The sequence below is a fragment of the Xiphophorus couchianus genome, chromosome 19, assembly GCF_001444195.1.
Source record: "Xiphophorus couchianus chromosome 19, X_couchianus-1.0, whole genome shotgun sequence".
NCBI lineage: Eukaryota > Metazoa > Chordata > Actinopteri > Cyprinodontiformes > Poeciliidae > Xiphophorus > Xiphophorus couchianus.
The window spans coordinates 6,537,688-6,560,766 of record NC_040246.1 but is presented as its reverse complement, the minus strand read 5'-3'; the positions used below and the strand labels follow the sequence as shown (position 1 = coordinate 6,560,766).

The 23,079-nt window shown below is 42.1% G+C and overlaps 1 protein-coding gene across 1 annotated transcript; it reads left to right on the top strand.

The window, feature by feature from the left end:
• Positions 1 to 1,174: 1,174 nt before the first annotated feature.
• Positions 1,175 to 23,060, top strand: atr (ATR checkpoint kinase). Its single transcript, XM_028000023.1, has 48 exons — positions 1,175 to 1,370; positions 1,514 to 1,605; positions 2,184 to 2,336; positions 2,427 to 3,304; positions 3,377 to 3,486; positions 4,255 to 4,431; positions 4,523 to 4,686; positions 5,238 to 5,390; positions 6,104 to 6,302; positions 6,419 to 6,675; positions 6,761 to 6,957; positions 7,043 to 7,143; positions 8,034 to 8,205; positions 8,528 to 8,683; positions 8,780 to 8,974; positions 9,520 to 9,615; positions 9,715 to 9,804; positions 9,883 to 9,978; positions 10,072 to 10,202; positions 10,298 to 10,441; positions 11,078 to 11,171; positions 11,271 to 11,396; positions 12,159 to 12,365; positions 12,648 to 12,761; positions 12,867 to 12,982; positions 13,083 to 13,203; positions 13,298 to 13,435; positions 13,519 to 13,690; positions 14,617 to 14,777; positions 14,859 to 15,023; positions 16,126 to 16,217; positions 16,301 to 16,392; positions 16,473 to 16,650; positions 16,726 to 16,911; positions 17,656 to 17,815; positions 18,178 to 18,357; positions 18,502 to 18,644; positions 18,718 to 18,815; positions 18,894 to 19,123; positions 19,947 to 20,081; positions 20,344 to 20,544; positions 20,813 to 20,956; positions 21,032 to 21,182; positions 21,708 to 21,864; positions 22,005 to 22,158; positions 22,276 to 22,427; positions 22,527 to 22,632; positions 22,735 to 23,060. Exons 1-48 carry the CDS (start codon positions 1,318 to 1,320, stop codon positions 22,906 to 22,908), a joined length of 7,761 nt encoding a protein of 2,586 aa, XP_027855824.1. The 5' UTR covers positions 1,175 to 1,317; the 3' UTR covers positions 22,909 to 23,060.
• The last annotated feature ends 19 nt before the right edge of the window (positions 23,061 to 23,079 follow it).

The window sequence follows — 23,079 nt, the reverse complement described above, 5'->3', positions numbered from 1 at the left end:
GCTGTCTTTGTACAATTTTTTTCCAACAGTTTGAATAGATCAAACATGATAAATCTGATTGTTTTTTAAAAAATGTATAATGTTAGTAAGGCTACCGGTAAATATCCATAAAGCATCTCCACACTATCTCTATAAACTTTCAGATTTAAAAAGTATTGCAGAAAGAAAAGTGATTGCTCCAAATCCATTTAACTTTAGTTTTAGTACAAATAAGTGCATTGCGAAAAGAAAACATTCATTGGACTCACTGGATGATTTAACCTCCCTTTAGGTTGTTAAAATTAGGGATGCATACAATTTAAAGCTAAACATTAAGTGGATAATAAACATAATAATCAGTAATAATAATGAACTAGAGCTATGGTTCTCAACATGTGGTACAAGAACCAATAGAGGTACTTCTTGAGTTAGCTTGGGCCATGTTCAAAAGAAATGTTGTTATTGTCTACAAGGTAGAAATACACTGGAGAATATTTCAAGAACCTCAAAGAACTGAAGGAAGCAGACAACAAGGAACCAACTTAACCATGATCTAGTGCAGGCTGGAAAACTGTGTGATTTGCCAGTTGATCGGTTCAAGCTAACAACAATAAGCAATATAAACAGATTTTTCTGCATTTTTTACTTGTGAAGTTTTTCCTCTAAGATTTTATAAATTTGGTGAAGATTTGGATCAAGCTGGGCAACTTCCTTGGACACAAAATAAGCCACTTCCACTGATTGAAAAATAAAAATTGATTCCAAATAATGCCTATCTGCTATGAGGTATGTCTACAATCCCATACCCCGCTTTCTAACATGTATTAGTAAAGGAATATTATGCTAAATTTTCATACAAAAGAGATAGAAACAGCATTTCATACCCGTAGATGCCATAATATTTGAGTATGTCCTAAAATTAAACCCTTTTTTTATTGATGAATACAAGTTTCTTTAACTTAAACTCTTATTAGATTCCACAAATAATTTTATTTTCATTGCTAATTATGCTGCGAAAAGTCTTCAGCAACTATCTGCTGGTCTTGGGTTCTCTAATATTTTCGCCACTTTTGTAAATTTATTTATTTATTCAGTTTCTTGGGCTGTGTTTTATGTTAATCGCAGTCTGCGCCTGTTGTACCTTTGCGCTTGTGCTTGAGTATTTTGAGCCTCGGTGGATACCGTATCAAAACAAACGACGTCACTTTGGAGCGAAAGTTTTCGAAACTCGTGGAGCGATGGAGAGCTGCTGGGAGATTATCTCCTTTAAAATTACTTAATTTATACTTTTATACTTAATAGCTTTCCAAAAAAGCCGAACAAGACGGAAGCGCAAACATGGATGGACTTGAAATGTCTGCAATGATACCGGCTCTTCAAGAGCTAGCTAAGTGAGTTAAAAGTTGGCTACTAGCTAACCTGCTAACAGTTTACTGAGCTCCCGTCACCTATTTTTGTACTTTATTCAGTCGCTATGTGTTGAAATGTTTACCGACTCAATTAGTGAGGTGAATGCCGTGTTTGTTGTTTGCAGTGCCAGTGCTGCTGAGTACGAATCAGCGGTACAGAAACCCCGGCAGATCCTCTGCCAGTTCATTGACAGGATACTGACGGATGTAGATGTTGGTAAGTCAACAGTAGCAACAACGCACACAGAAAACAGGTGGAAATACAGCTTTACATCAGTGAATAAATACCCGCACCGTTCCTTTAGCTATTAAAATGTATTGTTCTCCAGCTGTTCTTCGTAGCATCACCTGGTTTTCTCTAAAATGTTTTAGTCACCAACATTGTTCCCCCAGGATATAGAGATCCTAACCAAAAGACTAAGCGCTATAAAGACACATATGAAAGGGCCACTTCTGCAATTTTTCACAGAATGTGGAAAATAACTTTCCCAACATGTTTACTTATTACCACATGTATTTCAGAGTTATCAGAAATGCCTATTTGGTGTGATGGGCATAAGTTGGACCTTCAGTTGAAATATTTGTGTAAATTGCCCAATAATGGACTCAGAAGTGTGACAATTTGATTGTAGAAAAGTATAGAATTGCACATGAGAACATTTTACCCTTAAATCACTTTTGGTGAATATAGATTCATTTGTTTATTTATTTACATTTTTAAGATTTAGCCATTTTTATTCATTTGTGAAGTACTTAAACCAATGAATAATTTATTTATTTATTTATTTTTTTCAGTTGCTCTAGGCTTAAATAAAAAGTCCAGTTCGGAGCCGGCCTGTGTGATGCTGCTGGATTTTGTGCAACATATAGTCAAATCCTCGTCTCTGATGTTTGCTAATCCTGCCTGTCAGCCTGCTGAGTACCCAGACACCATACAGAGCTGCATTGGTACGGATTACCTAGAAAACAAAACAAAAACAACAAACAGTGACCAACTGATCCATTGTTTTCTCTATTTATCTATTTGTTTTTCTTCAGACTTCAGTAAGTGGGTGGTGGTGCGTTTGCTCCGCGTCGGAGCGTCTCCGGGCTGCGATGTCATCCACGGCCGGGTCTCTGCTGTGCTGTGCTCCTTGCTTCACTCTCTGCGGGTCCGGGTGCCCTACATCTTCAGCTGCCTTGTTCGGGAGTTCATTTTAATGGCTCAAGACCTCAGCAACGTCCTGTACGCCCACATAGCCACGCTGTGTGGGCCGGACATTCACACTCAAAACCAGTGGCCCGTGAAGCTCGAGCGCTTCCCCTTCTCCGCCACGCGTGCCTCCTACCTCACCCAGACTCCCCTCGTTCTCTCGTCGCCTGCCGCCTTGGAGTCGCTGACCGCTGTCGCTCTCGGCATCACAACCGACTCTCTGAGGGGAGTCGTTTCCTGTCGCGACCTGAGCGCGGCCTGGGAGACGGCCTGCTCCATCTTGGCGAACGGCAACACCAGGCTGAGGAAGATTTCCATGGCGATGTTGAGAAAACTGGTGGAGCTGAGAAAGTTCGACGAGACCCAGAGCCACAATTTCTTCGCTGCCTTTTTCCACCTGCTCGAAACGCACGACTTCTCGGATGAGAAGGAGCCCTACGAAGGGGAGCTGCTGAAGCTCACCCGCTGTTTGTTTCAGTCGGCTCACGTGTCTCACTCGGATTTCGAGTCCGTCTACCTCTCGCAGATGTTCGAGTGCGTTTGTGCTTTCGCTGGGGCAGGCGTTAAGTTCGGATCGGAGCTTACTGAATCCCTCTGCGTGCTCTTCAGCTTCTCGTTGTCTGTCGTCCCGAGTTACGAAGGTGCCTATCTGCTGAGGAGGCAGCAGGTGGCGGACGTCTGCAGGACACTGGCGCGCACTGTTGGGACAGAAAATCAATCTGAAGTACTGATGTTTTTTTCTATAACCTTTGCGGTGTTTGCATCTTGCTTTTTACATTTGTTGTGTGCTTTGCAGTGTGCAGAAGGGTTCCTCCAAGCTGCACTTAAGGCTGAGAAAGCTACCGTGATGCAGAAGACAGGAGATGGAGAGACTCCTGCCAAGAGATCCTGCAAATCTGCCAACAGGTTGGTCACCAAAACGACAAAAACATCACCGATGCGATTTAAGAAAAACATCTTTTGGTCGGTTTCCGCTACTGATTCTTGAGCACATTTTCTCTGGAACTGAACTTTCCGGAATCATTTTAACCAACCCATTTGTTCTATGGGAAATGTTTTGACTGGGGACGTCTGAAACGTTTACATTTCATCCCTTGATGCTGAGCAGATCCTCCTCTTGTAGGAGGAGTCACTGCAATTTGGGGACACAAATTGCTCACTTTAACAAAATGATTAAAAAAGCCAAAATCAGACCAAAGCAACATTAATCTGAGGTTGTTTTAGAGCAGTTATGGTTTAAAAGCCACAAACTGCCACTCCCAAGTGTGTGGAAATGTGTTGGCAGAGTAAATTTAAAGTGAACTGCAGACAACGTGTCTCCTGGAAAGACTCCCATCAGTATTACAACCTCCCAACTTAAGACATTGTTTATGATAATTAAGCTGCGGTAAAGCTGATCTGAAATTGAATTAAGTTCAGTTTTAACTTATTAAAGACTTAACCTGTTAACTTTTACAGTTAAATCAATATGTATTTCATTTCAAAAGTAGCTCATCAGGGCTTTAAATGTCTCACATTTTATGATAATGTATATCTTAAAATACTTTTTGAGTGCAATTTATTTGGTAATCCTGTCCCAAAGCTCTGCGTAAAAGCTCTGCTTTACAGTTGTTGTTTTTTTTTGTTTTTTGTTTTTATTCCAGCAGTTCAGTCATTTTGTGTGTTTGTGTTCAGCGAGCTGGACATGCGTGTCGGCAGTGAGGTTTGGGCCGCATTAAATCAACGTCTTGAAGAGCTGCTGACTGTTTTGAGCTCATGCTCTGCAGAACCAGAGAGCCTGCAGGCCCTGTCCGCCCTGCAGGGCCTGGCCCTCATCCTGCACCTGGCAGCGCTCTGCTCCTCAACCCTCAGGTACCTGCCTTCAAACAGACCGAGATCTACTGGTGAGGACTCGTGGCAGAAAGAAATACAGTCACAGTTTTTTTTTTTTTTTTGTCAACAGTTCCTGTCCTCTGGTCTGGGTTTCTATTGAGACTGTGGGCCGGGTGCTGAAGAGCTGCCAGTCGGTGTTAGAAGGAGCGTCTCGGCCCGTCTCTCATCAGGAATACTTTAAGTCTGCTTTTCAAACGACGATCACAGTTCTTGACTCTGTTCTCTACCTGACATGTAAGAAGACAAAAAATAAGCTACCTTTGAGGTTTTATTTGTCTCATGAAAAGGAGCGAGTGTCCGCGTATCCTTAAAAAAAAAAAAAAAAAAATCATTCATGTATCTAAAATTAAGAACTTAAAATGTTTTGAATTCATTTAAAGAAATGAAAGTTGGCCTTAAATTTTGTAGTGGCAGGATTATTTAATCGCGCATTTTTTTCCTCGCAGGACTTTCCATCAGGCAACAGCAAACATCTTCATTACGTTCTATGAATCAAGGTGGTTCAGGCTACCGCTAACAAGCTGCTAATATACATTTGCTAGCTAGCTGGTCAGCCCGCCAGCTCTAATTTCTTTTGTACATTTCTGTCATGATGCAGGTGTTGAATTTCATTCATAATGGTCTTAAAATTTAATTTGTGAAACCTGCAGAAACCCTGGTATTCCCTCTGGTTTTTCTGTCTTATGTTTACTTAAACTTCTCATATAATGTGTTTTTAGTGAATTTTTTTTTTTTAAATTGTAACAGATTTTTGGTGATCATGTTGTGTTACCATATGTGTGCAGTGAACAGCCAGATTGAAAATGGGCTCCAGCGGCGTGTGTGTGCCCTGCTGTCTCTTCCTTGGGTGTGTGAGAACAAATCTGCCTCGGCCTTTAAGAGTTCAGGGTTTCCTTCCTGGCTCTCCACTTTGGCTCAGAGACTCAGCTTCTGTTATTGTAAGTAATCCTGTCACATCTCAAGCCAGCAGATGATAAAACATTGAAGTTTAGCTTTTAAAATGTGCAAAACAGACTCGTAATTGTGGAGTGTCTTCTAAATGTATTTGCAACCCCAACGGTAAAGAAGTGGGAAAAGCCTTGAAATGATTGTATCTTTTTTTGTGGAATAGTAATCTGACACTGAATAATTCTCAAATCCATCCTTTAACTTGAGTAAATTTATTCAATTAGAGGGAAATAACATTAGGAAACAGTTGTTTTTAAGAAAATCATGGGCGCTATAGTGATTACATGTCTAAAAATTACATTTATGCATTCTGGAAAAATCTGGACAAGTTTGGAAATTATTTTAAGTATTTTCAGTGTCTGGATAAGTATGGAAAATTGTACTGTAGAAATATCAGACATATTATGTGTTTTATAGTTTCTACCCGCCCCCTCCCCCAAAAAAACAGGCTTATAAATATTTCAACTTATGAAAGTTGGAGAAACAAGCAGGAATCCAGAATACATTTAAGTAGTTCTTTTTGGATTGATCTGAGTTTGCAGGAAGTCTCGGTTCTGTCTCTTACTATCCAGGTTAAGGCTTGTGTACACATGTTGCAGGAACGTCAATAATTATTAGAGCTGCTCTACATTTATCTACATCTACAACTATGTATTTCAGTTTAACATCATTACATAACGGTGAATCTGACGTGTGATTCCAGCACATAAAGTCCAGGCGGACTGCGTGTCGCTGCTGGCCTTTCTGCGCCGGGGCGTGTGCGACGGCTGGCGCGTCTGCATCTTCGGCAACGCGCTGCGGAGCCAGTGCGAGGCGGTGAGGGCCACTGCCGTCGAGGTCTTCCCCATTCTGCTTCATTACCTGGGACCCTCACACCACGACCTCATCAGCACCGCTCTGCTGTGCGTGAACCCCCTCCCGCGAACGGGACATCCCCGTTCTCGCTGTTGTTACCGCTGTGGTTTTTGCTTCCGTTGGTGGTTTACGTCGTGGTTTTATTTATTTTTCTTTGTTGTAGATCTCTGCTGGAGGACGAGTCAGAGCAGGTGAAGGTGGCGCTCGCCAGGATTGTCGGGCATCTGAGCTGCGTCCAGTCGGAGCTTTCCAAGCTTTGCGACTCCGACGTAGAGGCCACGTGTCATTCCAAAGTCCTCTGCCTTCGCTGGATTCTTGCAGCTCAGCATGCTGGGAATAAAGCGCCATCCCTCAAAGCAGCCGTAGTTAAACCATTCATAGCTTTACTCAGACCTCAGGCTGCCAGCTGTGTTAAACTAGGTAATTAAAGGTTTTATTTTGCTTTCTAAATGAGCTTTCACAGCTCTGTAAATTGCTATCTTAAAAACGACTCGACTCATTTCAGCGTTTCTGGAAGCCCTACCTCACCTCTGCCAGCATGTCAACCTGCTCGGTGCGGACAGCGACTCCCGCGCCGTTCTCTGCGCCCTGGTTGGCCTGATCGAGGACGCCGAGCCTGCCGTGAGGACGCGTTTTAGCCAATCCGTGCGTTTCCTGCTGACGGAGTCACCGAGGCACTCAGAGCAGGACACGCTGAGCGAGGTGAGACATTTCAGCGATTAAACGCAGCGTTTTTAACGTCACGCGGAGGCTGACGACGTGTTGGGGGTTCTTGTTGCCACCTCAGCTGCTGGTTGCGAGTCTTAAGCAGGCGTTCAGCAACGCTAAAGCCAGCAGAGACGACGACCTGCGGAAGACACTCATCCTCACCACAGGAGAGATCGGCAGGTAAAACTATAATTTTTACTGTTAGCAACTATAGAACTCTTACTTCAGGGTTATAATGTTTTTTTAAATGACTGAATATATTTAGTGTAACTACAGCAACCTCCAGATGATTTGGAGCCTAGAGGGTAAAGATGTGCTGAAAAGCTTTAAAATAAAAGTTTCCCATGGAATCTTTGTTGATCACAAGATGTCAAGTTATTTTTAAATAATGTGGGATTTTTTTTCCCCCTGCATACATGAACAGCCTGAAATTAAACATTTAGTTTTTCTACATGATACAGTGTGAGACTTTGCTTCTGGACTAAAACGTTTTGCAACATGCCCCGGAAAATTGAACGTTAGTTTTTCCGACTTAAAATGCAAAATAATTTTCTTGGATTTTTTTTAATCAATAAATTAAATACACAATATGTGAATTAAACAAAGTGCAATTTTTGTCTTAATAAAGGGTTGTGTTTTTTTTGTTTTTTTCAGTTTATTTAGTCTAGAAAATTATTTAGTTTGTTCCCAAGTTTAATTGAAGAATTAATGTGCTCCAGTTTTTTGTTTTGTTTTTCTTTGAGTCGCTGGATTATTTTAGCCCTGCTTACAATGAAATAAAAGTTAAAAGAAAAATATTTCAGACCATTGAAATTCACGTGCTAAAAAATTATTTAAAAAACGAAGCTCCCTAGAGGGCCAAATTTGTAGCATTGTTGAACTGCAGTCACGGGGCCTCACAAAATTGTTCCAGGGGCCACAAATCGGTCCCCAGACCACACTTTTTAAACCCCTGGTCTGGACAAAAAGATTAATTTAATTTAACTTATAGACTTTTTTTTCTCCCATGCTTTTATAGACAGTTGAGGAGATCTGCTGCATGTGAAATGGTCTTTTCCTTTTCTCGTTAGGGCTTCTCAGGGCAGTCTGGTGTCCTTCTCCCTGCTGCGTCTGCTCCACTGTCTCCTGTCTAAGTCGTCCACAGTGTCCATTGCTGCATACACTCAGATCAGAGCGCTGGCGGCTGCCAAAGACCTGAAGCTGCAGACCCTGTTCAGCCAGTATAAGAACCCCATTTGCCAGGTTGATAATTTGCCAATCTACGCGTCTGTACCTGCATTTAGTGGCTTTTTTTTTTTTTTTTTGCATATATATAAAATTGCAACACCTTAAAAGATTTAATTAAAGCAGAAAAAAGCTGTGTTTGATGATTTTATCTGATCTTTTTAGTACAGATTAAATATAATAATAAAATAGGAAACTAAACTAGACATAAACTGGCTTATATATATATATATATATATATATATATATATATATATATATATATATATATATATTCAGAAAGGTAGATAACTGGAGAAATTGTGGACGGCATCTTTTTGTTTGTGACTCGTGTTTTCAGTTTCTGGTGGAGTCGCTGCATTCGCGCCACGCCTCCGCCCTGCGGAGCACGCCGGACCAGACCAGCGAATCGGCCAATCAGAGAGAGCTGGCTTTGGACATTCTGGCTCAAATCGCGCATGCTTTCGACTTCCCGGACCTCCACCGCTTCCTCACCGTACGCTCAGACAGAACTTCTCTTTCCCACCAGAAACGGCATCGTTTTCACGCCACTGAAACACTGAAGCACTGTCTCGCACATCTCTGTCTGCAGCGGACGCTCCAGGTGCTGCTGCCGTACCTGGCAGCCAAGGCGAGCTCCACAGGCTCCGCCCTCATCCGCGCGCTGGCCATCGAGCTGAAGGCGAACAGGAGAGAGATTCTGATCAACAATTTCAAGTACATCTTCAGTCATCTGGTTTGCTCGTGCACCAAGGAGGAGCTGGAGAGAGCATTTCACTACCTACAGGTTTTTTGTTAATATCAATCAATTAATCGCATTATAAAGCAAAAGAAACTCAATAATTTCCATTCTGATTTTTGTTTACAGATGCATCATGATCTGTTTTGTTTATGGTTTCAGTTGTGTGTGGTTTTTACTATTCCGTCTCATTTATTGTCTCTGGTTGTCGTGTTTCATTTTGGGCGTATGAAATATGTTCCGGTTCTAGTGGGAAATGTTCTTTACAAAACTGAAGGTTATTTACAGGGCTGGACACTAAATCAATAACAGTATATATCGCGATAAACCTGTGAACAATATCAATATATAATACGTCTGAACGGCACAGCATTGTGGGAGTTGTAGGCGAGGAAGCTTTAGCTGCTCAAACCTCTCACAGCGTAAAATTACAAAGTCAAATTGATTTAGTCATATTTTATACATACATATATGTATATACAACATTTTTATAACAACTGAAGTCAACACAGTTACTTAATTGTACTATAAAATGATAATATTTGGCTGCAAAACACTTCACACTCAGCTTCGTGTGTCATTTTCCATCTTAGAGTGAGACGGAGATTGAGCTGGGTTCCCTGCTCAGGCAGGACTTCCAGGGTCTCCACAACGAGCTGCTGATTCGTTTGGGTGAACACTTCCAGCAGGTGGGCAGAAAACCTAAATCACCTTTTTTTTGTGTGTGTAATTTCTCTGCTGTTTATTGACTTATTCAATATAATTCAATGGAAATCAATTCTTTATAGGTTTTCAACGGTTTGGCCATTTTGTCCTCCTTTGCATCCAGCGATGGTCCATACCAGGGTCCTAGAGACATCACCACCCCGGAGCACATGGTCCACATTGTTTTCTTCTCAGTTTGTGATATGATCGACATTTCACATTTACCTAAATGTTGCATTGCTGTGTTTCAGGCTGACTACCTGCAGCCCAAGCTGCTGGGGATCCTGGCTTTCTTCAACATGCAGCTGCTCAGCTCCAGCACAGGAGAGAAGGACCGCAAGAAAATGGTGAGTCTTCCTCGGCTGACTGCCGGTCGCAGCCGCAGCATTCCAGCCCCGTCCGCTTCGACACATCTGCTTTTGCGCGTCTCCTGCGGCCAGGCTTTGACGAGCGTGATGGCTCTGATGCGCCTGATGGGCTCCAAGCACATCAGCTCCGTCAGGGTGAAGATGATGACGACGCTTCGCACGGGTCTGCGTTACAGAGAGGACTTCCCTCTGCTCTGCTGCCAGTGAGTACCTGCCTCTTCCTTGTGAAGTCGTCTCCTAAACGAGTTTCGACGCGCACAACAAAAAAAAGTTGAAAGATTGCGCTTCCTTGTTGCAGGACGTGGGAGTGTTTTGTGAGGAGTGTGGAGCCCTCCCACCTCGGACCTCTCCTGAGTCATGTTATTGTTGCCCTGCTGCCCTTGATCCCCCTGAGGCCTAGAGAGACCGCCGCTATCATTCGCTTCCTCATCCTGGACAACAGGTGACGCTAAAAAAGAAAAAAAAAAAAGAAAATAACGTATCAATATGAATAAGATTGAAAATCAAGAGTTCAATTGAACTACCGCATTCTTAAAACACCTTTTGGGGTTTTCACATTTTTGTCGGATTACAACCACAAGCTGCACTAGGAAGTTGAGAAAAAGAAAAGATACTTAATTTTGAAGAAAGAAATCTGAAAAGTGCGGCATGCCCCACTGAATCAATACTTGGTAAAGCTTGCTTGGGACTTGATGTTTCTACCAGTTTTGCATATCCAGAGACAGAAATTTGGCCCAATTCTCTTAATAAAATTCCTCATGTTCATGCAGACTGGATGGAAAGTGTCTGTAAAGCTTTTTAGGCTTTAACTGGGCCGTTTTAACCGATGAATATTCTATTTTTAAAGGATTCTGCTGCATTTCTGTGTGTTTAGAGTAATTTTTGTCCTGGAATATGAAAATCCGTCACAGCATCAAGTTTTTAAAGCCTCTAATGGGTTTTCCTTAAAATCCTAATAAGATACAATAAAGTTAGTGGTTGTAATCTGACAAATTGTGAAAATTGAAAACTTTCGGACAGCTCTAGATGATTACAGAATGATCCCTACTGAGACCATGCTTCTCTCAATCTCTTACAGGGATGAAGTAAACGATTACCTCCACGAGATTTACTTTCTGCCCGAGCATCCGGAGCTCCAAGACATCCACACGGTTCTGCAAAATTATAAAAAGGTTTGCGTAAAGTCACAATGACGATGAAGGGTTGAGAGGGAAAAATCCTCCTAAAGACAGGAAATGACCTAATAAAGAATTTGTTTTTGGTCTCTTCAGCTAACGGCCAGCAGCAGCGACCTGGCCTCCGCTCTGCAGCTGTCGATGAGAGCCGTTCAGCATGAGAACGTCGACGTGAGGATCCACGCTCTGACCAGCCTCAGGGACATGATGCACAGCAAGCAGGTACTATTAAACACCAAAAAAGGCCTAATAGGTTGCGGTAGTGTTTGGAAATCTCTTCAAAGAAAAGTGAGCTAATACTATAATCCTGACGGCGTTTTTAATACCGTTTGTAACATTGGTGCAGTCAAATTTAACGTAATGGTGTTATTTATTTGTGGTGTTTTTCCTACGTTGTGTGCAGAGCTGGGGAGTAACTAATTACATTTATTTAATTACATTTTACGTCAGTACCGTTACTTTTTCTTTAAAAATGTACTTTTAGAAGTATTTTTACTACGCTCTACTTTTTACTTTTACAGTCATTAAAAAACTAAAATAAATAAACAATGCTTAGCCTAATGGGGGCACATGTAAAGCCTGGTGGCCCACCAGGCTTATAATACACTGAGAGAAACCCTGAAATTATGTTTATTCTTTGCTACTTGAATATAAATTATTGTCTTTTTTTTTCATTAATATACCAACATTTCACTTAACTTTATATTTTGGTCTGTCTCGTTATGTAATTTTTAAATATGAATTGATTGATAATTTGGTCAGTTACTCAGTACTTGAGTAGATTTATATATACAGTATATACATATATATATTATATATATATATAGATTTTTTTTTTTTAACCAAAATACTTTTTTTACTCCTACCTGAATAATTTCTCGGATGGCTACTTTTTACTTTTGAGTAAAAATTTGTCGATATAGTTCTACTATTACTTGAGTAACAGTTTTGGGTACTCTGCCCACCTCTGGTTGTGTGTTTCAGGAGTGGCTGCTGCAGCAGGTGTGTGCCAGCGAGGCGGTGGAGCCCGTCATCTCCAGCCTGGTGTCCGTGCTGCTGAAGGGCTGCCAGGACTCGTCCCCCGAGGCCCGGCTCCTCTGCGGGGAGTGTCTGGGCGAGCTGGGGGCCGTGGACCCTGGACGCCTGGATCTGTCCCACGCACACTCCAAGGGCGACCGCAGCACCTTCGTGGCAAGTTAAAGTTGAACTCTTGTTGCCTTTGTTGACCGCATACAAAACAAAAGAATTGTATAATCATCAACTAGTTGCAGATACTTAATTATTTTACAAACACATCTAAAAGTAAAATGTTGCTTCATGTTTGTCCTTTTTCACCCATTTTTACTTAGGAAGATTGCAGTAGGAATAAAACTACCCTAGTCTCTTGGTACTATTGCAGAAAAAGTATTTCCTAATAAATTTTTGATGCAACTAATTTCTGAAAACACAACATTTCTTTATTCCTGTCAACAGAGCGGAGTAGATGATCCCAACTTTGCCCATGACCTGCTAACTGAGCTGACCAGAACATTCCTGGCCTACGCGGATAACGTGCGAGCTCAGGACTCTGCTGCGTACGCCATACAGGTACGCAAAATGTGTCCAAACACAAAAAACAACACACAAATCCTCATGATTGTTCTGTTTTACTTATTTGAGGTTTCTAATTTGATGATCTGTTGTTCGTCGCAGGAGCTGCTGTCCATTTTTGAGTGTCGCGAGGGGAGAACCGACTCGCCGGGCCGTCGCTTGTGGAGGAGATTCCCAGAACAGATCCAAGAAATCCTGGAGCCTCACCTTAACAGCAGGTCAAAATCCCCTCCTCCACAGAAGAGTTGGAAAAAACAAATTTTATTACTATTATGTCACCTACAGTACTTTGATGACTCTTCCCATGCTTTCTTGCAGATATAAGAGCGGTCAAAAGGAGGTGAATTGGTCCAAAGTGAAGAAGCCAGTCTACCTTAGCAACCGAGGGAGCAAGTTTTCTGACTGGTCTGCCACCTGGGCTGGATACCTCATCAGCAAGGTTAGCCGATTCCTCAACACAGTCAAACTTTCCCCTTCCTAATCTCCACGCAGGTGTTTTTTTGAGAAGTTTTAATGTGTGGTTCTCCATCCAGGTGAGACACGAGCTGGCCAGCAAGGTCTTCAAGTGCTGCAGCTTCATCATCAAACACGACTACAAAGTCACCATCTACCTGCTGCCTCACATCCTGCTCTACATGCTGCTGGGCTGCACGCCTGCGGAGCAGCAGGAGGTCAGGGTTTCTTTCCCCTCCAGCGTAGCTTGGTGTGGCGCTGCTTCGTTTTTCACTCATGTGCTGGTCATTTTGTCTTAAAGGTGACGGAGGAGATGCTGGCTGTGCTGACCAAGGGCGACGGACGAGGAGGGGGCGGAGTCCAGGAGACGGCCTCCAGCCTATCGCAGCTCAGCACTCAGACTGTGTTCAGCATGCTGTCACACCTCACACAGTGGAGCCGCCACATCCTTTACGCCAAACCCAAAGTCACAGGTAATGGTCAGGGTTCGGGCGAGTGCTTGAAATCCTTGAAAATGCTTGAAAGTGTTTTTCAAGGTTTGGAAAGTGGTTGGGTATCTGTATAAAGACCTTGAAAGTGCTTGGTATTAAATTACACAGTTTTGTCATAAAATGTAATCTAACATTTGATCTAAAGCTTAAATGTGGAATACGTTATTTGCTGTTGGTAAAAGATTTTTCATGCACTTAGTAAACAGACATTTTTTTTTTCCTCACTATCTGAAGTTCAATCAGACTAAGGTTTCCTTGTTTTAGGTTAGTAACAATCACCAAAATTATTTCTACTTGCTAAATTCAAAAAAACTTTGCAAGAATATGTATATATATATAAATATTTTTTGTAACTTTCTTTATATATTGTCTTGAGGCATTTAAGTTAAGCAAGAAGATTGACATGATTTGATTTCAAGGTGTAATCAAGGATTTTTTTGATGTAATGCATGCTTTTCACTCATAATGTCTCAATGACATTGATCTGGTTTATATTTTATACCTTGAAGAAAGTTACAGATTTTTTTTTTCGTTAGTGTTTTGTTCTCTGACCAGTCAGGTGTGTTTTAGAGACATTTTAAAGCATAACATTTTATTATATTTTAATTTACCTTGTCCTGCTGTCGAATGCATAATACTGCAATAAGATATTATTACTGACACTAACATATGATATCATATAATAGTGAATTTAAATTGTGTTTTTTAGTTTATTTGTATTGTTTTTATCGCCTAAGTTTGGTGCTGGAAAAGTTTGAAGACTTACCTTGAAGATTTTTGAAAAGTACTTGAATTTTGCTGAGGGAAAAGTGTGTGAGCCCTGAATAGTGGATGCTACTTAACTTAAATCACTTATTACTCTACTAAATATGGTTATTAATATAAAATATGAACTTTTTGTCCTGCAGGTGATTATGACCGTGTGGTGGCCTTCCTGAAGGGTATCCCACAGGATGTGCTGGCTAAGGCCTCCCTGCGGTCCAAGGCGTACACTCGAGCCCTCATGCACTTCGAAGCATACATCCTGGAGAACAAGGAGAACATCCAGGACCACCTGAGCTTCTTACAGGTTAGGTTGAATCTGTGAGATCGGCTTCAGCCGATGTTGGATGTGAATCTCAGCGTCGTGATGAATCCCTGGCCGTTCCAGACGCTGTACGCGGCGATGCACGAGCCCGACGGAGTGAGGGGAGTCAAAGCTCTGAGGAGGGAAGAGCCGTCGCTACGGGAACAGATACTCGAACATGAGAGTATTGGTTTGCTGCGAGATGCGACGGCTTGCTACGACCGGGCCATACAGCTGGAGTCAGACCAGGTTCCCACCCGCAGATTCCTTATTCACATTTACTCACTCTACAACAACAAACTTGCATGTATTGTATTGGGATTTTATGTGATAGACCAAAAAAATGTGGCGTTGGTGAACAAAGAGCATCATAAAGATCAGGAGAAGCAACAGCCTGGTCAGGAATGAAGTCGTTTAGAAGTTTATTGAAGTCTAATGTAGGCTTGTCACAATGACAAATTTTGCTGGATGATAAATTGTCCCAGAAATGATTGCGCTAGATGATAATGTTGTTGTTTTGCGATACTTTTCAGGTGATATATTGATAACACAATAATGCAGGTTCGCTCTCTCAAAGACCAATAAATGTTAATTTTGTCAAGAACTCTTACCACTTGTGGTGGGCGACATTTATCATAATATTTTGAAATTGCATCACAATATTTTGCGGTACTGTTGTGATAACGATAAAAACTATTTCTTACTTTTTAGGCAACAGCAAGACTGTATGACAGCAGCAACTTGCTATGATTACTGTGTCACAGTGATGAGAGGCTTTGTGGGACTTTAAACATCATTAATTGGAATTTATTGTGACAAAAATGAATCTGAATTTGTATCATGATAATACGTTATCACGATAAATGATAAACGATGTGATAAATGCCCACCCCTACTTTACAGTTGAACTGAAAGATATTTTCAATGTCCAAAAGAAAACACAACCAAAACAATACATAAAACAGAAATGAAAACCACATCTAAATAAAATTGATTATGAAGACTCTGTAAACAAAACTTCCCTTTAAAAATATTAATAATCAGAATTAAAATGATCAAGCTCATTTTAATTTATCATGTGATTAATTAATTGCCTATACGTGTTTAGTCTAATTCCATTTCTAAAACAATATGCTTAGCTTTGAACATTTTACGTAACAAACACATGAGTGTTCAAGAGACATTTTGATGCCGGATAAACCCTTAATTGGTTGCCAGGGCAACACAAAAACACAGAGCAAACAACAACGCGTTTGCTAACATCTTTTTTTTTTAAGAAATTCTAAATGATAAATTTCTCAGATGTACTACAATACGTCTATAATGGTAAAGATTCACCAATCTTTTCTAGATCGGTCACTATCATGGAGTGATGACCTCTATGCTCGGCCTGGGGCAGCTGTCCACCGTCATCACGCAGGTGAACGGCGTACTAGCCAATAAGTAAGACACTTGCATCCTACTTTACTCTCGTCATGACTGCCACCTGATTTAAGTTCAACTTGCTTCTCTTTTTATACGTTTAGGCAGCAGTGGAAGTCAGAGCTGAACACCTACAGAGTGGAGGCCGCCTGGAAGCTTGGAAAGTGGGATTTGTTAGAAGATTATTTGAGTTCAGGTTAGGAAACAAAAAAAAGTAGATATGATCAGTTCTAATTGCATTTGTTTAATCTGCCAATAACAACGCGGCCCCTCCAGACCAGCAGTCGTGCACCTGGGGCGTGCGGCTCGGCCAGCTGCTGCTGTCGGCGAAGAAGCAGGATGCAGAGAGTTTCTACGAGGGGCTGAAGCTGATGCGGAAAGAGCAGGTGGTCCCGCTGTCCGCCGCCAGCTACGAGTGTGGGACCTACCAGCGGGGATACGAGTACATCGTCAGGTCTGACCTTCAGCTTCTGCAGCAGCTTTGGTTTCTTCCTCATGACTCTAAAATGCGTCCCACCTGTGTGCGTAGGCTCCACATGCTCAGCGAGCTGGAGCACGCGTTCACCGAGCTGCGGGACGTTAGAGACGGCTCTGCCCCCAGCCTCACCAAGCTGCCTCCTCATTGGTCGGACCGACTGGAGATGACCCAGAATTCCTTCAGGGCCAAGGAGCCGATCCTGGCCGTGCGGCGGGCCCTGCTCAGCCTTAGACCACAGTAAGGAGATAGAAGTGTGTTCACACGCTGTTGTGATGGTCGCTCAATTATTAAATTATGAAAGAAGACACGGCTTTCAAAGTTCAGTTTTGTGCTTTATGATAAAAACAGCCTTTCTAAGACATAACATGCTTACACCAACCTCTCTGTGTACACTAATACGCTCTTGATCATTAGTAGTAAAGGATGTGTCTGCAGCTAAAAAATACTTCTAACATCAACATGTGAAAGATTCTGACCTTTCTGCCTGATTTAACATCAGTACAGTGTACAGATGATCTGTTGGTTATGTTTTTTTTGATCCAGCAATTAATTATTGAATAGCAAAATGTGCTGAATAAAATAAATTTTTGCAGAGTTTAAACCAAGCGAAGCTGAGAAAGAGGAGTTCTGAGAAGAAAAGGTTTACAGAAAATGAAGGTTTTTCATCAGAAATGTAAAATGTACCTTTTTCTTTTGGGAAAGTCTTGGCTTAATTGCTGCTCTGGGTATGTTATTTTAGCAGAGTGCATGTTTTAGTCTGTAAACGGTTATTCAGTTACTAAATTAGTTGACAATTATTTCAATAATCGATTAATCACAATTAATCCGATTAATTGTTTCAGCCCTACATAAAACTGGGTATCAGAACCTCTTCAGAGGTTCATTCAACTCAATAAATGCCACCATGGTTAAAACGTTTGATGAGTTTACTCATCGATCCAACGTTGTTTGAGCAGCGATCACTGCGGTTTTGTCCTCCAGGCCTGTGTGTCAGGAGCTGGTGGGCGAGTGCTGGCTGCAGAGCGCCCGGGTCGCCAGGAAGGCCGGACACCACCAGACGGCCTTCAACGCTCTGCTCAACGCAGACAACACCAACCTGGCTGAGCTGGTCACGGAGAAGGCCAAGTGGCTCTGGACCAAGGTACTGCCGACCCGTGAAAAATGGCTAAAGTTCAGTCAGGTTGCAAGTTTTCCCAGACATTAATATTCTTTGCAGCTCTGACTGTATTTAAGGTTGTTGCCCTGCTAGATAAGGAACCTCAAGTCTTTTGGTGAACGGACTGACGTTGTAGCGGCACCAACAACTCAAAAATGTTTTACACGAGAGTTCAGGACATATTGTGGCAGTTTTAAAGTTGTTCCCATTTTCAGAGAAGATTCCTGAATCTTCTCCAGAACCACATCCCTGACGTCTATGTGTTGTTTTTTTTTGTTCTTGATATTGCCGTTTTTTCAACCAACTCTGCAATCGGAAAACCCCTCCGTGTGTGTGCCTGCGACCAGGGCGACGTGCACCAGGCGCTGATCGTCCTCCAGAAGGGCGTGGCCCAGTGTTTTCCTGACGACCAGCTGCTGACCGACCCTCGCAGCCTGCAGATCAAAGGGAAGGCCATGCTGCTGGTCGGACGCTTCATGGAGGAGACGGCAAACTTCGAGTCCAACGCCATCATGAAGGCGTACAAGGTTTTACCCCGTATCTTTTATTTGTGGTGTTTATTATATTCATAAATAGATAAACGGATTATTAGCAACTGTAATGGTAGTTGAGTTCACTTATTAATCTGTTTTTTTTTTCACCTTAAACTGGTTTATTCATTTGGTCTGTAGGATGTGACCAACCTTCTCCCAGAATGGGAGGACGGGAACTTCTACCTAGCAAAGTACTATGACAAAGTGATGCCAATGGTGACAGATAACAAGCTGGAGAAACAGGGGAACCTCATCCGATACATCGTCACCTTCTTTGGAAAGTAGGTTCTCGTTCTTTCTGCGTATTTATGTCCTTCAAAATGGCTTCTGACTGTATAACTCGTTTCCTGTCAGAGCCCTGCAGTTTGGGAACCAGTACATCTACCAGGCGATGCCTCGCATGCTCTCCCTCTGGTTGGATTTTGGAGCTAAAGTGTGCGACTGTGAGAAAGGTGAGTAGGTAAGGTCAGAGACCACAGGGCCGGTCGGACTGGAAATGGTTCCTCAACTTTCTTGTTCGTCCTCCACAGCCGGACGAGTCGACCGACTGATGCGACAGGAGTTCGGGAAAATCAACGCGGTGGTCGAGGAGCATTGCTCCAACTTGGCGCCCTACCAGTTCCTCACCGCCTTCTCCCAGCTCATCTCCCGGGTGTGTCACTCCAGCGACGAGGTCTTCAAGGTTCTCATGAAAATCGTAGCCAAAGTGTTTCTCGCGTACCCGCAGCAGGCCATGTGGCTGATGACCGCTGTCTCCAAGGTTGGCTTGTGTTTTGTGTGTTTTCCTTTTTCCCCTCAACTATCTCAGATTCACTCAGATGCTGTGTTGTTTTGTAATTGTAAAACTGACTAGCTCCTTAGTGTTGGCATACATTCATTTTATCCTGGCTAAAATAATCTGACATACAGTTGTGGGTAAATGTTTTGAGAGTGAGTGAGAATGTTATTTTTCCCCAAACTTTACTGCTGTAGTCTTGTTGGTTTTATTTTTTAGATGAATCTGCTGGAAGTACAGCAGTAAAAATTGGGTTTTAAACATATTTAATTACAAAATGCATTAATTATCAATATTTACAGTGTCAGCTTTCCTTCATCAAGACTTCAGCATCTTCTAGTGTAGAGAATATCAACATCTCAGAGATTTTATTCAATCTGGGAGTATGAAAAAATGTCTGACTTTATTCCCCATTCCAATGTGTAAATGATATTTCTTTCTTTCTGTCCATCATTTTCTTTCTTAGTCTTTTGTTTTTTTCTTTCGTTCTTGCTGCTTTTTTCTTCTCTTCCTTTTGTTCTTTCTTTCCATTTATGTGTTCTTCATTGTTTACACCTCTTTCCGTTTATTTTAATTCAAATTCAAATCAAAAATACTTTTATTATTGCCAGAGGGAAATTAAATGTTGTTGTAACTCAAGTTATACAAATATCCCTTCTTCCCTGTTTTGCTCCTTGGTCTGGACTGGTTGGTATCTCCTGTTCGTGTGCTTTTCCTTTTTTTTCCTGGTACATTGCTGCTGTTGTTATTTGAACAGCAACCCTATCTAATTGCCCGCCCTAGAAAAATCCCATGTTTTGTGTTTCAGTCTTCTTACCCCATGCGCATGAACCGCTGCAATCAGATTCTTAAGAACGCCATCAGTCTTAAAAAGCCTCTGGAGAAGTTCATTGGCGACGCGAACAGACTCACCGATAAGCTACTGGAGCTCTGCAACAAACCGGTAAAAATGTCCTCACAGTACATCCTAAAAAAATTAGGGGTAATGAGATTACACCTGGAAGTGATGACGTGCAATTTAAAATTTGAGTTTATGTATTCATAAAATTAACTCCCAAGATTAGGCAGCTGTCCAAAGGGATCGCTGAATGTAAGAGAAAAATTAAGACGATTTGATTATTTGTGTGTTTTTATTACCCTAAAAGAGGGGAAAAAATGTCTTGCTTTATAAAATACAGATGTGTTTGATCGTGTCGCTCATTCAGGTGGACGGTAACAGCACCACCCTCAGCATGGGCGTTCACTTCAAGCAGCTGAAGCGGCTGGTGGAGGAGTCCACTTTCAGCCAGATCCTCATCCCGCTCCAGTCCGTCCTCATCCCGACGCTGCCCTCTACTGGCGGGGCGAACACAAAGCATGACGCCTTCCCCGGACACTGGGCGTACCTGCACGGCTTTGAAGACGGTGTAAGTAGGAGAGATGGGGGTCTGAATTTCGCGACCCATTTCTTGAGACATTTATAATGTAGAAATGTGATGTAGATGAATTTCAGTTTTGGAAAAGTTTGGGGAAATTGAAATGTGTAAAGAATTTTAGATTTCCAGACTTTTCTCCCCACCGTATAGAGTAAAAAGTCACATCCTGATGCGCTTCGATTTTGCACATTTGTGTCTGGAATTTTGTTTTTTTTTAATGTTTTATCCTAACTGATCTATTTGCTTGTGTTTGTATAAGGTGGAGATTTTAGCCTCCTTGCAGAAGCCCAAGAAGATAAGTCTGAAGGGCTCCGATGGACGGAGCTACACCATGATGTGTAAACCTAAAGACGATCTAAGAAAAGACTGCCGCCTCATGGAGTTCAACTGTCTCATCAACAAGGTTGCTTGTCTGACCGATAAACACGGTTTCTGGTAATGATGTGGCCCCCCTTACTGTCGTGTTTTCTGCGAGCAGTGTCTCCGTAAGGATGCCGAGTCGAGACGCAGGGAGCTGCACATCCGCACCTATGCCGTGATTCCACTCAACGAGGAGTGCGGCATCATCGAGTGGGTCAACGACACCGCTGGGCTGCGACACATCCTCACCAAGCTGTACACAGAGAGAGGTATTTGTTTTTATGCCAACTGCTGTTCAAAGGCATTCGTGCCTCTTTACATTTTGTCGTGGTGCAACTACAAGCTTCATTTTATGTTACTGGTGTTTTATGTGTCAAACCAGCATGAAGTAGAGCATAATAATGAAGTTGAAGGACCGTTGCACATTTGTAGAAAACTGAGGGATTTAGGACCTAGTTAGTAAATACTTCATTTGTGTGTGATTTTCACTTCTGTATTAAACACGGCTGTTGTTTTAATGGCTATTGAACGTTTTCTGTGAGTAATTTGGAGTTACATTCCACAGCAAAATTGTTGAAAAAGTGAATCTGCGAATGTCAAACACTTCACTGACTTATGGGCAGTAATTGCAAATCGTCCCCACAGTTTTTAGTTTGTTTGTTTGTTTTCTTCCTAAAATATTTGGGAAAATAATTTCCGAAAGCGTGAAAAGTTTTGTAAGAGTTTGTGAAACCAAGTGTAAAAGATTTGTAGACTGGAACAGCTGAAGGGATTTTGACTATGTATTTCTCTAGGTGCCCACCTGTCGGGTAAAGAGCTGAGGAAGTTTATTTTACCCAAAACGGCTCCTTTGGAGGAAAAACTACGAATCCACAAGGAGGTGCTCTGCGCTCAGCATCCGCCCATCTTCTATGAGTGGTTCCTCCAAACCTTTCCTGACCCTGAATCATGGTATGCCACCACTTCACTGCATGAGCACGGAGGACAATATTACAAGCAGTATTGTTGATTAGATTGAAATGTAATACGTGTGTTCACTTTTAATTTCTGGGGGGGGATTTTTTCTAATGTCTGCACATGTTCATGCCCAGGTACAGCAGCCGCTCTGCGTACTGCCGCTCCACTGCTGTGATGTCCATGGTCGGCTACATCCTGGGACTTGGCGATCGCCATGGAGAAAACATCCTCTTTGACTCTTTCACTGGGGAATGTGTCCACGTTGACTTCAACTGCCTCTTTAACAAGGTTAGTCACTCAGATTAGAAGTATCGACACTTCTTTGATGAACTGTATCTGCTGTGTGTTTTGGTCCCTTTTCCCTCCCATTTGGTTTATCTGTGCCGTTCTCTTTGTGTCCACTAGGGGGAGACATTTGACGTGCCCGAGGTAGTTCCTTTCCGACTTACCCAAAACATGGTCCATGCTATGGGGCCAATGGGTACTGAGGGTTTGTTTCGACAGGCCTGTGAGGTCACACTTAGACTGATGCGAGACCAGAGAGAGCCACTCATGAGGTAGACACAGTTTAATACATTGTGATTGTCAAAAACTTGTTTTTCTTTAGTGTTCATATTCAAAAATAACACGTTCATCATTTGCTATTACTCCTTAAGTGTGCTGAAGACCTTCCTTCATGACCCGCTGGTGGAGTGGAGCAAACCATCCAAAGGCCTGGTGAAAACCCAGGCCAATGAGACAGGAGAGATAGTTAATGAAAAGGTTTGTGTGTTTTTTTTTTAATCGGATATTGTTTATAGGTCTTATACAAATTATTTGTTTCTGCTTCAAGCTGTTAATTTGTACCCTATCTGTCACTGCCAGGCCAAAACACACGTGTGTGACATCGAGCAGCGTCTCCAGGGGGTGATAAAGAGCAGAAATAAAGTGCTTGGCCTCCCTCTGTCAATAGAGGGACATGTGCACTACCTCATCCAGGAAGCCACAGATGACAAAATGCTTTGTCAGATGTATTTGGGTTGGGGTCCATACCTGTAGAAAGATGGATAGATGTTAAGTTAATTATCATAAAGCACTTTTTGAGTAAAATTTCTGTTTTGTTGAAGTTCCCGATTGTTTATAAACTGTCATACGTTTGGATTTTATGTGCTGTATTGTTCATTTGTAATAAAGAGATCTTCTGTTGGTAAGTGTGACTGAGTGAGTCTT

Excerpts from the sequence above, each read along its gene's own strand:
- atr (XM_028000023.1), top strand. The coding sequence starts at position 1,318 with ATGGATGGACTTGAAATGTCTGCAATGATACCGGCTCTTCAAGAGCTA. Across the intron at positions 3,487-4,254 it reads TCCTGCAAATCTGCCAACAG|CGAGCTGGACATGCGTGTCG; the intron begins GTTGGTCACCAA and ends GTTTGTGTTCAG. Across the intron at positions 13,691-14,616 it reads CGCCAAACCCAAAGTCACAG|GTGATTATGACCGTGTGGTG; the intron begins GTAATGGTCAGG and ends TTTGTCCTGCAG.